Genomic DNA, 15,853 nt, shown 5'->3' with positions numbered 1-15,853 from the left:
ACTCACCTGCTTAAGGATACTTTGGTTGCTTCCAAGTATTGACCATTATAAATAAAGCTTCCATAAACATTAGTTGTTTTGTTTTTGTACCAGTATTAGAGCTTAAACCCAGAGCCTGGGCATTGTCTCCTAGTTTTTTGTTCAAGATCAATACTCTACCATTGAGCCACGGCTCCCCTTCCAGCTTTTTGGTGGTTAATTGGGGATAAGAACCTCATAGACCTTCCTGTACCAACTGGTTTTGACCCATGATCCTCAGATCTCAGCCCCCTGAATAGCTAGGAATATAGGCGTGAGCCTCTGGCTCCTGGCTATTGTGTTTTTGTTTTGTTTTGCTTTTAATCTCACTGGTAAAACTGCTCTCTAATTTCATTGATCTGGTTTTTAAAAAAATTACTTAGTATTGAGGTCTTTATGTTCAAGATGTTACATTCAGCATGAGATTGAAAACAGCTAAACCAGTTTTGATGGAATATCTTTCAGACGGGTTTTATAGGCAAGTGAATCAAATCAGTGGCGCTCACAATGCCTCAGACAAGCAAACCCCTTCAAAACCCAAGAAGAAGCAGAATTCAAAAGGACTTGCTCCTTCTGTGGTAAGGTTTCAGAGATGTACACACATACGAATAGGTTTTTGTTGTTTTTTTTTTAACAGATTGTCAGGATGTAGTTGAGGCTGGACTCAATCTCATGATCCCCTCAAATTTAGCTTCCCAACTAAGATTTACTTCTGAAGGATTACAGACATACATCACCACACCTTATGTGTTTTTTTCTAGGAAGTTTGTTATGCATACAGATGGGTACTTTGGATTAGGTAAATAAAAATAATTTCCATTTGATATCAGTACTTTAGAGCTTACACAGCACCTACTATGATGGCTCTCAAACTAGTGAGTTATCTAGAGAACATTTTAAAAAATTAGCTTTTTAGGGGCTAGGAAGGTGGCTCAGTGGTAGAGTGCTTGCCTCGCATGCATGAAGCCCTGAGTTTGATTCCTCAGCACCACATAAGCAGAAAAAGACAGAAGTGGTGCTGTGGCTCAAGTGGTAGAGCGTTAGCCTTGAGCTGAAGAACTGAGGGATAGCACCCAGGCCCATAGTTCAAGCCCCATGACCAACCAAAAAAAATACAGCTTTCTGAAAGTTATCCTTAGAAATCTTCATACATTCATATAACTGCAGCATAATGTGATTCATTAGGAAAGATAGAGGTACCTAGAGGGAAGAAATCCTTGTCTGCATAATAAAAGGCTGTAGAAAAGATGTTCATTTTTTTATACTTTCTAAACATATAGCAAAATATTAAATGTATTTAAGAAATACTATTTTATTTATCAATGGCTCAGACTATGCCTGTGATGCATCTTTTTTTTTCTTGGAAAAACCATCATTGCTTTCACTTTAATACATTTCTCTAATGTTACTTATTTTGTAGCATCCAAGTAAATATTTGAAGAAATATGTAATTGCTAAACTATTACAACATAAGAATGTATCCAAACACAGGATACAGTTTGAATGGAAACAGACTGGTCTTTATAGAGTCCAGATGAAGATAGTATATGACCTTCTTGTCATGTAGTGAGATTCAGATCTAGAACTACTTATGCAGTAACAAAAAGTTGCCCCTTTAACTTTTAGAGGATGCTGTCTTTTCACTCGTGTGTGTGTGTGTGTGTGTGTGTGTGTGTGTGTGTGTGTGTGTGTGTGTGTGTGTGTGTGTGTGTGCGTGCACGTGCGTGCGTGCGTGCGTGCGTGCGTGTGTGTGTGTGTGTGTGTGTGTGTGTATCTTGGGGCTTTAACTCAGGACCTGGGCACTATCCCTGAGGTTTTTCTCTCAAGGCTAGCACCCTACCCCTTTGAACTATCGCCCCACTTCCTGTTTTCTGGGGGTTGATTGGAGATAAGAGTCTTACTGACTTTCCTGCCAGTGTTGACTTTGAACCATGATACTCAGATCTCAGATTCCTGAGTAGAGAGGAGTACAGCAACATTTTATAGATGAAACAGGCACAGAAAAGTTAGGTTGGTTTCTTGTTTTTTGTTTTTACCAGTCCTGGAATTTGAACTCAGGCCTTGGGAGCTGTCTCTAGCTTTTTTTGCTCAAGGATAACACTTCCCCCTGAGCCACTTCCAGTTTTGGGGTAGTTTATTGGAATAAGAGTCTTACACTTTCCTGTTCCCACTGGTTTCAAACCACAACCCTCAGATCTTCGCCTCCTGAGTAGCTAGGATTAAAGGCATGGGTCATTAATGCCTGGCTTAAATCAGTTTTTTATAGATAAACACAGATCATTAGTAGGGAAATTCTAAGTAGACTGAGACAAGTAAAATCTTTGTCTCCAGTTTATTTCTTAAAGTTAACACAAATGCTATAACAATGTTTGGCTCATTTTCTTACAAATATATTTAGGTTTATTGAAAAGAGAATATTCAGAATTGTAGGGGAGCCATTTTTAAACACCTGTTCTCTTTATGATAAAAGTTGTAATACCAAAGACAGAATTTCCTTCTTTTTCTTTCTTGTGCTATTAGGATTACCAGCAAAGTGTTACTGTGGTCCTCTTTCAAGATGAGAATACGTTGGTTTCAGCAGGAGCCGTAGATGGGTAAGAGACTATATGTCTTGGTTCTTTTGATTAAGTATCTTTCATGAGCGTGATAAGACAGTCACATTGTCCTTTTACAATTGAGTGTGAATGCTTTTAACTTTTGACATTGTATCCCACCTGAGAAAAGGAACTACAGATCACTAGAAAATTAGGAATTGGAACTCTTGCTTAAATAATTAAATACGAACATACATGTTTTACACTTAACACATTGTCTAGCATACAGGTGAAGTGTTTGCTTACAGAAGCTGGATAGGTAGCTTGCTTGCTTCATCACAGTATAATTTACTGATACAGGATACATTTTCATTTTTGGATTTTAACTTTTCAGGTCTAGGAATATTATTAAAAGGAGAAATCTGATTCTGGGTATGAATTTAGTCATTGTGGAGTAATTAACAAGATTTATAGTAAGGCCTAAATACTTCCATATACTTGCCATCTGAGACTTACCTGAATTTTGGCTTGCAAATAAGTCTGTGGTGTTTGTTCATTGGCTCATGCTTCTTCCAAGCATTGTAGAAGTTGTGGAAAGGGACTCTTTAAAGCATACTTCTTTATCCACTATATCTCCAAGCACATTGCTACCTTCAAAAATTTTAATTTAGGCCTGGGAAGTTGGCTCAGTGGTAAAGTGCTTGCCTCTCATGCATGAGGCCCTGGGTTCAATTCCTCAGCACCAAATAAGCAGAAGAAAACCAGAAGTGGCACTATGGCTCAAGTGGTAGGGCGCTAGCCTTGAGCTAAAGAGCTGAGGGACAGCGCCCAGGCCCAGAGTTCAGCCCCACGACCAACAAAAAAAAATTTTTTAATTTAAACCAGACACTATAACTTGTGCCTATAATCCTAACTACTAAGAAGGCTGAAATTATGAGAGTCACAGTTTGAGCCCAGCCTGGCAAAAAGTTTGTGAGATACCATCTCAGCCAGTAAAACATTGGCCTGCATGAAATCCCACATGGGAAGCATAAATACGACCACATTCCAGGTCAGCCTATGCAGAAAACAAGACCCTATTTGAAAAATAAGCAAAAGGGGCTGGAAGCATGCCAGCACTGGTAAAATGCTTGTCTTGCAAGCTCTTAATTGAAACCTAGTACTGCCAAAAGAACTCACTTTAATTTAAAAAAACAAAATAGTGCCTCCTTACTAGACTAGGCTTCATATTGTCTCCTTAGGATACTAAAACCATTCTGTGGACCACACACTCAGGCAGGAATGAGGTTGGCTAACGTTATTACTGTGGAAGCTGGACACAGTGGCTCAAGCCTGTAATCCTAGCTACTTGGGAGGCAAAGATGGAGGATTGAGGTTTAAGGCTGACCTGGACCTAATAGCTTAAGAGACTCAATCTCCCTCAATGGCTGTGCAACATGGCATGAGTCTGTCATTGCGACACTGGCAGGAGGTGCAGGTTGGAGAATTACAGGCCAGATTGGTCCCTTAAAGCCAGACTCTATCTACAAAATACCCAAGGCAAAAAGGGACTAGAGGGAGAGGTATAGCTGAAATGGTAGACTGCATGCATGGGAGCAGGAAGCCTTGAATTCAGTCCCAATCAAGTTCCACCAAAAAGAATAAAAAGTAAAAAGCTAGTACTGTGGTTATAAATGGTTGTGAAAGCTTGCTTGTTTAGTGTCCAATGACACTGCTACTTTATACTGCCATTTTATACCAAGCTTGTTTGCCTATAAACTAGACATAAAAGAGTAAACAATTATCGCAATAGGATAATGAAAAAATATTTTTCCCCTTTCACAGGAAAATGTGTCTGGACTACTTAAAGAGTTAGGTATAAAGATATAACCAAAGGAGCAGAATTTGCTACTTGCGATGTCAAAGGGCAAATGCAGATTATTAAAGGATTAGGAAATGTTTTTCCTAAAAACAATGGAACAGTTACTATCAGCATCCAAACTTTATCTTCCTTTTCCGCTCCTTTGGAGTAAACTGCAGTGACCCATCACTAGGTCAATTCACATCTGTTTCCGTTGTGTCAAGCATTATAAGCTTGGCATTGAAAACAATAGTGTGACATAAATTTATTTCCCAATGAGATGTCCTTGCTGTACCTGGTGAATGTGGCCGAGGAGTTAGATGAAAAATCATGTTACAATGTAAGTAAAATTCTTTGGGTTGGAGAAGACTTAGAAAATAACTATTTGTATTGGGTTTTAGGATAATCAAAGTTTGGGATTTACGTAAGAATTATACTACTTACCGACAAGAACCCATAGCATCCAAATCTTTCCTGTACCCAGGTAGCAGCACTCGAAAACTAGGTAAGTTCATTGACAGTACTTTGAGAGAGAGATACGAATTTTTGCTAAATGGCTTTTTTAAATACCTCTTTTTCAGCAGCATACAAATTGAGAAGCTTTAATATATGGTTGATTCTTTTTAAAGTTCTCATATTTTTTCATGTGCTGTTTGTGTGCCTAGATTTGAGCCTTAAGTCTAATCACCATCATCAGGATATACTAACTGAAGTTTTCTTCTAGGATACTCGAGTCTGATTTTAGATTCTACTGCCTCTACTTTATTTGCTAATTGCACAGATGACAACATCTATATGTTCAATATGACAGGATTAAAGACTTCTCCAGGTAAGATATTAAGTCATTTGAATTCCCTTACCAGGAAATAACACCAGGTTTTTTGCCAATGATAATTTAATGTCTTGTTTTCTAAACAAAATTTGTAAACTCATGTGAAGACTTTGATTCCATTGATCTTAAGGGTATACTTCTCTTGTGATCTTTAAAGTACAGAATCCTGTTATTTGGGGTAACAATAATCTCCTGAAATTATGCCCTTTGATCTATTTGGATTATCTGAACTTTCTATGTCATAAGCTCACAAAGTAAAGAATGCTTTTCTATTCAACTTTGGTCTTCTTTGGGAACTTAGAGGGTGGAATTTTTCAACCCTTCTCCCCTCTTTAGAGTGATCTTTTTATGTTGGACACAGGCCATAGGAGAGGTTTTCTCACCTTTTTTCTCCTCAAAAAAAAATAAAAATATATATAAAAAATAGAATCTAATACTTAAAATAAATAATGGTTTAAGGAAGTTATTTGAGTTACATTATTTCTAAGAGTATTATCTGTTATTTAAATAAAATATATATAGCCGGGCGCCGGTGTCTCAGGCCTGTAATCCTAGCTACTCAGGAGGCTGAGATCTGAAGATCACGGTTCAAAGCCAGCCTGGGCAGAAAGTCCGTGAGACCCTTATCTCCAATAAACCACTAGAAAACCGGAAGTGGCACTGTGGCTCAAGCGGTAGAGTACTTACCTTGAGCTGAAGAGCACAGGGACAGCGCCTAAGCCCAGAGTTCAAGACCCACGACTGACGCGCGCGTGCGTGCGTGGTGGGGGGGGCCTGGTTTTTCCTTAGGTCTAGCTACTTAGAAAGATGCTAGATAGGCTGATAAGAAATTTTTTAAAAGCACAAAACTTAGCTTAGTTTATCTGTATTCTTAGAGAAATTTCCAAATATTTCTCCAAGCAATTCTGTTAGGTCTTTGCTGTTTTCAGCACCATCACAATTGGCATTTCTGGTTTCTTAGATTAAGTCTAGTATTCCTTAAGAAAGAGCATAAGTATTTGGAAGAGAGAAAAGATTTTATAATTTCTGTTGCTATTTTCCTTAATGGAATGAGAATTGGGTTAGCTGCTAATTTAGTCACCATTTTCAAATTTTTCCCTCAAAAGATAAAGCTTAGGGGCTAGATGTGGCTCAAGTGATAGATTGTCCACCTAACAAGTGTAAGGTCCTGAGTTCAAATCCCTTAATACCACCGAAATAAATAAAACATTAAAAATTCTTGAATCTTTTGTCTGATGTACAGAAGTTGTTTGTCTTTGTTTTTGCCATTCCTGGGGCTTGAATTCAAGGCCTGAGACTCTGTGCTAAAGGCTAGCACTCTACCACTTGAATTGCAGCACTACTTCCAGCTTTTTCTAAATAGCTTATTGGCGATAAGGCTGGCTTCCAACCACAATCCTCAGATCGTAGCTTCTGGTGTAGCTAGGATTACAGGCATGAGCCACTAGTGTCCAGCTTCTCCTTGCTTTCCCCTCTCCCCCTAGTTGTGGACCTTGAACCAAAGGCCTGGATGCTGTCCCTGAGCTTTTTGCTTAGGGCTAGCAATCTACCACTTTGAGCAACAACTCCACTTCCGGTTTTATGGTAATTAATGGGAGATAAGAGTCTCACAGACTTTCCTTCCCTGGGCTGGCTTTGAACCACAATCTTCAGCGCTTAGCCTCCTGAGTAGCTATGTTACAGGTATAAACCACCAAAGTTTTTGTATATGCTTTTTCCTATAGCATAGCAGTAAAAAGGCCTTTGCCCCTCCTCCATTAAATACTCTACTAATAATTTAATAAACATTTCTGTACTCCTGCAGTAGTTTGATTTATTCTTATAAGTAGTAGATAGATAGTTGGTTGAATGAATGAAACACATCTGGCGATTACTTGCCCTTTTTTTCTAGTTTTGGCAAAGATTTAATAAAACACTTAAACTAGGGAGAGGTGGAAAAGAAACATTTATTGCTATGCGTGCAGAAAATGGAAATGAGAGTTAAGAATTTACATTACTTGCCCTTCAAGCCTTTTTTTAAAGTCTGGATTTGCTAGGCACTGATAATTCATGTCTATAATCTTGGCTACGTGAGAAGGCTATATGATGTCATATACCTGAAACCCCCATCCCAAGCAATAGCTTGGCACATCCCACACACATACCATCCTAGCTAAGGCAAGAAGAGAAAGACAGGTGGATTGTGATCTACATGCATGTCCTGCTTTAAGATAACTAATGCAAAAAAGGGCTGGTCAATGGTAGCACTCACCTCTCAGGCCAGAGTTTGAACTCCAATATTATCCGCACCCCACCCCCCAATAAAAAAGGTCCTGAAGTAAAAGCACTTGATCTATGTGTTTTATTGACAGTATTGTATTGGACTTAAGTTATGTTCATATCCCGTACTCAAATCATCACAGACTAAGTGGAAGCCTAGCATGGTGGTACATAGCTATTAATCTCAACACTGAGGAATCTGAGGCAGTAGGATTGTGAGTTTAATGCCTACTGGCGCAACATAGACCTTGTGTGAAAACAAACAAAAACACCCCGCCAGCTACTTGGGAGGTAGAGATGGAAGATCATAGTTTAAGGACAGCTGAAGCAAAAAGTTATTCAGATGCCCATTTTAACAAATGAGCTGAGCATGGTGACACTTGTTTGTGATTCTGATTACAAGGTAGGTAGGTTGTTGATAGGATTTTAGCTCAGCCTAACCCTGTTCAAAGAACAAAAGATCCTAACTAAAAAATAACTTACAAGCATAAAGGGCTTGGAAGTATAGTTGAAATGAGGCAACACCTGCCTAGAAACCACAGGGTCCTGAGTTTCAGCTTTAGTACTGCCAAAAGAAGAAAACAAAACTAAATTGAGCTGAGGCTGAAGGGAATATGTTTCAGTAATTTCCAGTCCAGCAGAGGGCAATAAAAACAAGCTTAGTGGAAAATTCAGATTATAATTCCCATTCATAGTTTAGAGTCGGGGATGAATAATTACAGTTTTGGAGCAGTGTTCAGAATAAAGGGACCTTTGTATTTTGTAAGATTTATCTGTCATAGAAATTTATATCTAAGCTGAGTTTATGAGATTGGATCTAATATAAATAGCCTCTTTTCGGGTTTCTGGACACTATCTTTAGAAGTGAATATGTTAATAAAACATACTCAAATATGTGTATGCTGTCTGTGTTCATTAGAACACTGGAAGCAACAAGAAACAAGTAATTTGTTTTTCCCCCCCTGGCAGTGGCTGTCTTCAGTGGACACCAGAACTCTACCTTTTATATTAAATCCAGTCTTAGTCCTGATGACCAGTTTTTAGTCAGTGGCTCAAGTGATGAAGCTGCTTATATCTGGAAGGTAAGTTACCAACCTGGCCCCATGAATGTCAAAGGAATTACCTTTAGAATATTTTCTGTCCAATATGAGGTAAATTTAACATAAATATTATTGGCTTTTTCTGCATCAGATGTTTGATAAAGGTTGCTTGCTTATACAGAAACTATTAGAAGATATATATGCTTTTGTTTATTATAGTTGATCAAAAGTTAATATTCTACATCCTCTGTAACATCTTTTCTTGCTTTCTAAAAACCACATGCTCCAGGTTGTCAAATTCCTTTAAAATAGTCAATTCCTAAGTCTGTCACTTAAATCACCCATAGAAGATCCTTGCAAAGCACAGTCACTCAATTTTTTGTATGATTGTATTCTTAGTTAGAAAATGTGATGTATTGGGGAATGGGGGGAGATGGGAAGGGATGGGAAAGGGAAACAAAGGAGGAGGCAACAATGCTTGATAAGAAATGTACTCATTACCTTGCCCATGTAATTATAATCCCTCTGTGTACAGTATTTTCACAATAAAAAATTTTAAAAAATTAAATTAAAAAAAAAGAAAATGTGATATATGGGCTGGGGAAGTTGCTCAGTGGTAGAGTGCTTGCCTTGCATGCATGAGGCCCTGGGTTAGATTCCTCAGCACCACATAAGCAGAAAAAGCCAGAAGTGGCACTTCTGTGGCTCAAGTGGTAGAGCACTAGCCTTGAGCTGAAGAGCTGAGGGACAGTGCCAGGCCCAGAGTTCAGGCCCCATGACCGACAAAAAAAAAAAAAGAAAATGTGACGTACGTGTGTGTGTGTGTGTGTGTGTGTGTGTGTGTGTGTGTGTGTGTGTGTGTGTGTGTGTGCATGTATACACACACATAAGCCTTAAAGAATGAAATTAAGGGAAGGACAAAAACAAATCGTTTAACTAGGGATACAGCTGGACCCATTGCAACAATGAGATGTACAAATCTTTATGTCGAAAAACGAACTTTACAACTTTGGTGGGGGTGGGGAGGATCGGGTGGGGGGAGTATGGGAAGGGATGGGAAGGAGAAACAAAAAGGAGACAAGAATGCTTGATAAGAAATGAACTCGTGGCTGGGAAGGTGGCTCAGTGGTAGAGCACTTGCCTTGCATGCTCAAGGCCCTGGGTTCGATTCCTCAGCACCACATAAGAAAAAAGCCGGAAGTGGCGCTGTGGCGCAAGTGGTAGAGTGCTAGCCTTGAGCTGAAGAGCTTAGGGACAGTGCCCAGGCCCAGAGTTCAAGCCCCACAACCGGACCCAAAAAAAAAAAAAAAGAAATGAACTCGTTATCTTGCCCATGTAATTGTAACTCCTCTGTATGGTATTTTCACAATAAAAAATAAAAAAAGATAGAAATTAAGACATTTGCAGGAAAATGGATAGATCTAGAGCTCATGTTAAGCACAATCCGACATTCAGAAGACAAAGTCTGAATGTTTTTTCTAACAACATAGAATCTAGTCTTAAAAGATAGGCTTATACATATACAGTATATGTGTATACACCAAGAACATGATTGTAATTGTGGGACCATTTGGAGTGAGAAGAGAATGTTAGAGGATAAATAATATAGAAATGCCTCATGACCAACAACAACAACAAAAAAAGAAATGCATTGTATCTATGCATGAAGATGTCATAAGAAAACTCACCAAAAGCCAGGATGTGAAAAGAGAGCAATAGAGAGGTTTATCTTACTAACGTGTAAAAATTTACAACATTCAGGGCTGGGAAGGTGGCTCAGTGGTAGAGCGCTTGCCTTGCATGCATGAGGCCCTGGGTTCGATTCCTCAGCACCACATAAGCAAAAAGAAAAAAGCTAGAAGTGGCACTGTGGCTCAAAAGAGTGCTAGCCTTGAGCTGAAGAGCTGAGGGACAGCGCCCAGGCCAGAGTTCAGGCCCCAGGACTGGATCTAGAAAAAAAAAAAATTTACAACATTCTACAGTATAAAAAAACATTTGTACATGGTGTGTACAACTAATATAAGCTAAAGAAAATGAATGATAAAAATATGTAACAGGTTCTATTGGGAAGTAGGTGACAAAAAATTTATATGCATATATATTCAAAATAAATATGTTAAAAATTATATAAACAAAGTGGGCAAAGTACTTATGGATGGAGCATTTGTTTTTAAGAAGAGAATACAGGGGACATTGTATACATTTACGTAAATATCAAAATATAATTCCTTTATATAACCAATATATGCTACTAAAAATGAATTTGAAAAGTAAAACTGAAAAATAATCATAATATATTATTTTCTCTTCAGGCTATTAAAGAAGATATGATTACTTTATATTTTTTTAACTTATATATAAATTTTGGTACTGAGGTTTGAACTCGGCCTTGTACTTACTCTTCCACTTGAGTCATGTCCCTCCCTATTCCTTCTTGTATTGGCCAGCTTACCTCCCTTCTTTCCTTTATTCTTGCAGTACTGGATTGGAATTCCTTTCTACTTTGGTTATTTTTCAGATAGGATCTTATACTTTTTTTCCTAAAATGACCTTTAAGTGCCATCCTTCACTTACAGGTGATTACAGATGTGAGCTACCACATATTCAGCCTTATAAAATATAATAGTACCAGCCTAGCACTGGTGGCTCACACCTGTAATCCTAACCACTCAAGAGGCTGAGATCTAGGAATCACAATTCCAAGCCAGGGCTGGGAAGGTGGCTCAGTGGTAGAGTGCTTGCCTTGCATGCATGAGGCCCTGGGTTCGATTCCTCAGCACCACATAAGGAAAAAGAAAAAAAGCCAGAAGTGGCGCTGTGGCTCAAGTGGTAGAGCGCTAGCCTTGAGCTGAAGAGCTGAGGGACAGCGCCCAGGCCCAGAGTTCAGGCCCCATGACCAGACCCAAAAATAAATAAATAAACAAATAAACACAATTCCAAGCCAGCCCAGGCAGGAAAGTCTGTAAAACTCTTCTTTCCAATTAACTAGCAAAAAAGATGGAAAGAGGGCTGTGGTTTAAGTGGTAGAGCCCCAGCCTTGAACAAAAAGCTTAGGGACTGTGCCCAGACTGAGTTTAAGCCCCAGGACTGGCCGGCATGGGCACGCACACACACACACACACACCTTTTTTTTGTCAGTCATGGGGCTTGAACTCTGGGCCCGGGCCCTAAGCTCAAGGAGAGTGCTCTACCTCTTGAGCCACAGCACCACTTCTGGTTTTGTGGTGGTTAATTGGAGGTAAGAGTTTCACAGACTTTCCTTACCCGAGCTCACTTTGAACCATGATCCTTCACACACTTTAATACTATTAATATTTTAAGAAATTAAGCCAGGTGCCGGTGGCTCACGCCTGTAATCCTACCTACTAAGGAGGCTTCGATCTGAGGATCTCGGTTCAAAGCCCGGGCAGGAAAGTCCTTGAAACTCTTACCTCCAATTAATCACCAGAAAACCGGAAGTGGCGCTGTGGCTCAAGAAATAGAGCACTTGCCTTGAGATGAAGTGCTGAGGGACAGCGCCCAGGCCCAGAGTTCAAGCCCTACAACATAGAGAGAGATTATTTGAAAGCTTTTAGTAACAGTGTCCTAAATGATTAAAAAAAAAAAAAAAAGTTGGAGATAATATTCTATGGGATGATTTTGTGTGTGTGTGTGTGTGTGTGTGTGTGTGTGTGTGTGTGTGTGTGTGTGTTTTGTTGGTCATGGGACTTGAACTCTGGGCCTGAGCCCTGTCCCCCAGCTCTTCAGCTCAAGGCTAGCGCTCTACCACTTGAGCTACAGCACCACTTCTGGTTTTCTGGTGGGTTTTTATTGGAGACAGACTTTCCTGCCCTGGCTGGCTTTGAACCGCGATCTTTAGATCTCAGCCTCCTGAGTAGCTAGGATTATAGGTGTGAGCCACTAATGCCTGGCTTCTACCTGATACTCTTCTGTTGTGCCTCCTCTTTCCACACATTTTTGAAAAATTGCTAATAAAGCACTCACTTTAGAGACTCTAATTTTTGTGGGGGTAGGTGTTGGTCGTGAAGGCTGAACTCTGCCTGGGTGCTGGCCCTCAGCTTTTCAGCTCAAGACTAGAGCTCTACTGCTTGAGCCACAGTGCCACTTCTGGCTTTTTCTGCTTATGTGGTGCTGAGGAATTGAACCCAGGGCCTTATGCTTGAGAGGCAAGCAATCTACCACTGAGCCACCTTCCCAGCCCCGAGCAACTGTCTTATAATTATTGCCTAGTTTTCTCTGTCAAATTCTTCCATTGACTTTACATATTGTATGTGTCACTAGTACTAAGGCTTCTGTCTTAACATTTAAATTTGAGTTTCAAATTTGGACTTAGGCTTATTTTTTTGCTTTTCCCTTCTTTCCTGTGTTACCTACATTTTTCTACCTTGACCCTCTAACTTACCTAGACAATTTTACTCACAAGTCTATATCTTTTGGGATCTCTTTCTTAAGAAAAAAATATCAAAAGCCAGAAATCTCAAACATACTAAAAATTGTAAAGAGGATTATACAAAATAACAACAACCTGTAAACCATGTACTCTTCTATAGTCATATTACTTTCTTTATGCATAGTAGTTATATACTATATTGTATGTGTGCATACATAGAATTTTGTTCAGTTGTTGCTTTCTCTAGTCTTCTCTAGCATAAAAGCCTTTTTACATTTTTATTTTAGTGAATGAGAATTGAGTGGTTTTACTTCTTCCCTTTAGATACACGTGCTAAAAAAGATACTTGGCTGTTGATTCTAACCCATTTCAGACATCCAATTAGTGGCCACCACATACATCTGTGACCCTTTCTAAATTCTAGATTAGGTCACATGTCACCACTGAATGACGTGGTTCAGACATGATGTTCTCTTGCTTGTCTACACAGTCCAACTTGGTGTGCAAGTCCTGATATTTGAGATCCTGGCAAGCTTGCTGCTCCTAGTATTAAATTTGCCTAGTGAGGTAGTTTGGTTTCTCTTTTTCTTGATTAAAATGGTGGGTGTGAAAGGTGGGAATTTAAAAGTAATTTCATACAAGCTGGTTGTTTAGACTGTTGTGTTTTTTTTTAACTGTTGAAATATTTTTCTGTGCTTAAAAGCCATAGACAAAAGAAAGCACTAAAAGAAAGGAGAGGGACATTGTTGTTCACTCTTAAAAACAGGGAATGGCATTTTAGTCCTCATTATTGCCCAGCAGTGGGGAGATACGTCTTTAATTTCCTATCTCTTGTCCCACTGTGACTCCTACCTCCACCTTCCTGATTTGTTTATATAGAGCTACTAAATAATATTGGAGTGGTTATAAATAAACTGATTTGGCATAGCCATTCTACCGCTGACTGGCGAAACATTGAGCCTGACACTTTAGGAAGTGTAAATGATCTCATGGCAGAAATAAAGATTAGATTTGATTTCCAGTTGGGTAGTGTGAGATTTTGTGAAAAGTGATCTTTTTGGGATGTTTAAGAACACAAAGTGCTTTAAGACATGAAGATCAGTTAATTACTTTTAGAGATAATGTTGTCATTTTAACTTTAGAGATTCCTTGTGCCTTGAATATCCTGTGAAATATGTAAGACAGGATATTTTTCTGTTTGACTATCTATAAAATGCTTGGATGGAAATGTCATAGACTTTAAAGAAATCCTTCCTACTTAAAAGGGGAGCTTAAAAATGAAATAATTATAGTAATATTTTTTAATATACTTCCTCTTCTTTTTTTCTCTTGTTTTAGTTGATCATGGAGCTTGAACTAAGGGCTTGAGTGCTGTCCCTGAGCTTTTTTGCTCTACCACTTTGAGCCACAATGCCACTTCCAGTTTCCTGGTAGTTAATTAGTGATAAGAGTCTCAAAGACTTTCCTGCCTGTGCTGGCTTCTAACCAGATCACTGGCACCTGGGTTAATATACTTACTTGAATGAAGATGAAGAATCTAAAAAGCATCTGAATTTCATTAGAAGAAATTCATTATCAAGAATCAGTCACCAAGTATATATCAGTACTAGGATAGTCCTAAACTGTCTTAATTCTTTTGGAAGGAATTTGTTTTTATCTTGAAATTCACTTTAATCCTTTGTACACTTAACTTAGGTCTTCCTAGGTATAATGACACAGAAACTATAAAGAAGGGTAATTTGAAATGAAAAGTTGGAGGCAGGGTAAACCAATAGAGAATAATATGTTCCGGGGCTGGGAAGGTGGCTCAGTGGTAGAGCGCTTGCCTTGCATGCCTAAGGCCCTGGGTTCAGTTCCTCAGCACCACATAAGCAAAAAGAAAAAAGCCGGAAGTGGCGCTGTGGCTCAAGTGGTAGAAGAAGCACTAGCCTTGAGCTGAAGAGCTGAGGGACAGCGCCCAGGCCCAGAGTTCAGGCCCCACAACCGGAACCCCCCCACCCAAAAAAAAAAGAGAGAGAGAGAATTAATATGTTCCTACCAGGGATGTTCAGAGAAATATGAGAATTCTCTCTCCCTTTTAACTTGTGGCTACTAGACTTGTGTGTATCTTAGGTGCAGAGAAACAATGATCACTCCAAATGGAAGATGGAGAATTCCTTTGACAACTAGTATAGTCAAAGACTACCTTAAAAGCCCTTTGTAAAATGTTTCCCTGTGAAATAATGACCCTCTTTGGCATTGTTGGAGTAGACAGTAAGACCTTTAAAGATATTGAAAATATCTTTATCTAATATATCTAAAATATCTAATAACTGTTAATTCACTTAAAAAGTCAAATTAGACTTCCTTGTCTTTAGAATCATTGCGTATGTTGTTGCCATGTAATCCAAGAAGAGCAGTACCAACTGAGTTAGGCCTGGCACTGGTGGCTTACGCCTGTAGCTACTCATTAGGCTGAGTTCTGAGGATCGCAGCTTGAAGCCAGCCTAAGCAGAAAGGTGCATGAGACTCTGATCCCAATAAACTACTCAGAAAATCCAGAAGTAGCACTGTGGCTTAAGTGGTAGAGCACTAGCCTTGAGTAAAAAGAAGCTCAAGGATAGCAACCCAAGCCTTCAATTCAAGCCCCAGGACTGGCACAAAAAAAAACAAAAACAGTTGAATTAGAATCCATTAAATAGTTTACCAAGTCATTTTTAGTTATTCTTTCCAAAGTTGTCTCCTTCATACTAATGAACCTTATGTCAAGCCTGGGAAAAATGAATAGAGAATAACTTCCTTGCTTTTTTTTCCCAAATAGATGGTAATTACAGTTATGTAGGTTTATATTCTATTGTTTGGATTAATTCCTGTGGCCTGTAAAAAGTATTGAACGAGTGAACTATATAGTGTTATCAAATAGTATTACTAGTGGCATTCAATGATGGTGTAATATGTTTC

General features: G+C 39.0%; 1 protein-coding gene across 5 annotated transcripts in view; it reads left to right on the top strand.

The window, feature by feature from the left end:
- The window catches only part of Dtl (denticleless E3 ubiquitin protein ligase homolog), a 38,575-nt gene that overhangs the window by 10,679 nt on the left and 12,043 nt on the right, over positions 1 to 15,853 (top strand). For all 5 annotated transcript variants that reach the window (XM_070041547.1, XM_070041549.1, XM_070041550.1 and 2 more), the window contains exons 7-11: positions 484 to 596; positions 2,539 to 2,612; positions 4,794 to 4,897; positions 5,117 to 5,221; positions 8,453 to 8,565. In XM_070041547.1, the coding sequence (XP_069897648.1) occupies positions 484 to 596; positions 2,539 to 2,612; positions 4,794 to 4,897; positions 5,117 to 5,221; positions 8,453 to 8,565 (509 nt within the window). The remainder of the gene's footprint in view (positions 1 to 483; positions 597 to 2,538; positions 2,613 to 4,793; positions 4,898 to 5,116; positions 5,222 to 8,452; positions 8,566 to 15,853) is intronic.

Source organism: Dipodomys merriami, unplaced genomic scaffold (assembly GCF_024711535.1).
Source record: "Dipodomys merriami isolate MVZ:Mamm:240054 unplaced genomic scaffold, mDipMer1.0.p SCAF_31, whole genome shotgun sequence".
In the NCBI taxonomy this organism is placed as follows: domain Eukaryota; kingdom Metazoa; phylum Chordata; class Mammalia; order Rodentia; family Heteromyidae; genus Dipodomys; species Dipodomys merriami.
Note: the sequence above shows the minus strand (reverse complement) of the source record. Positions and strands in the feature narration are given on the sequence as shown.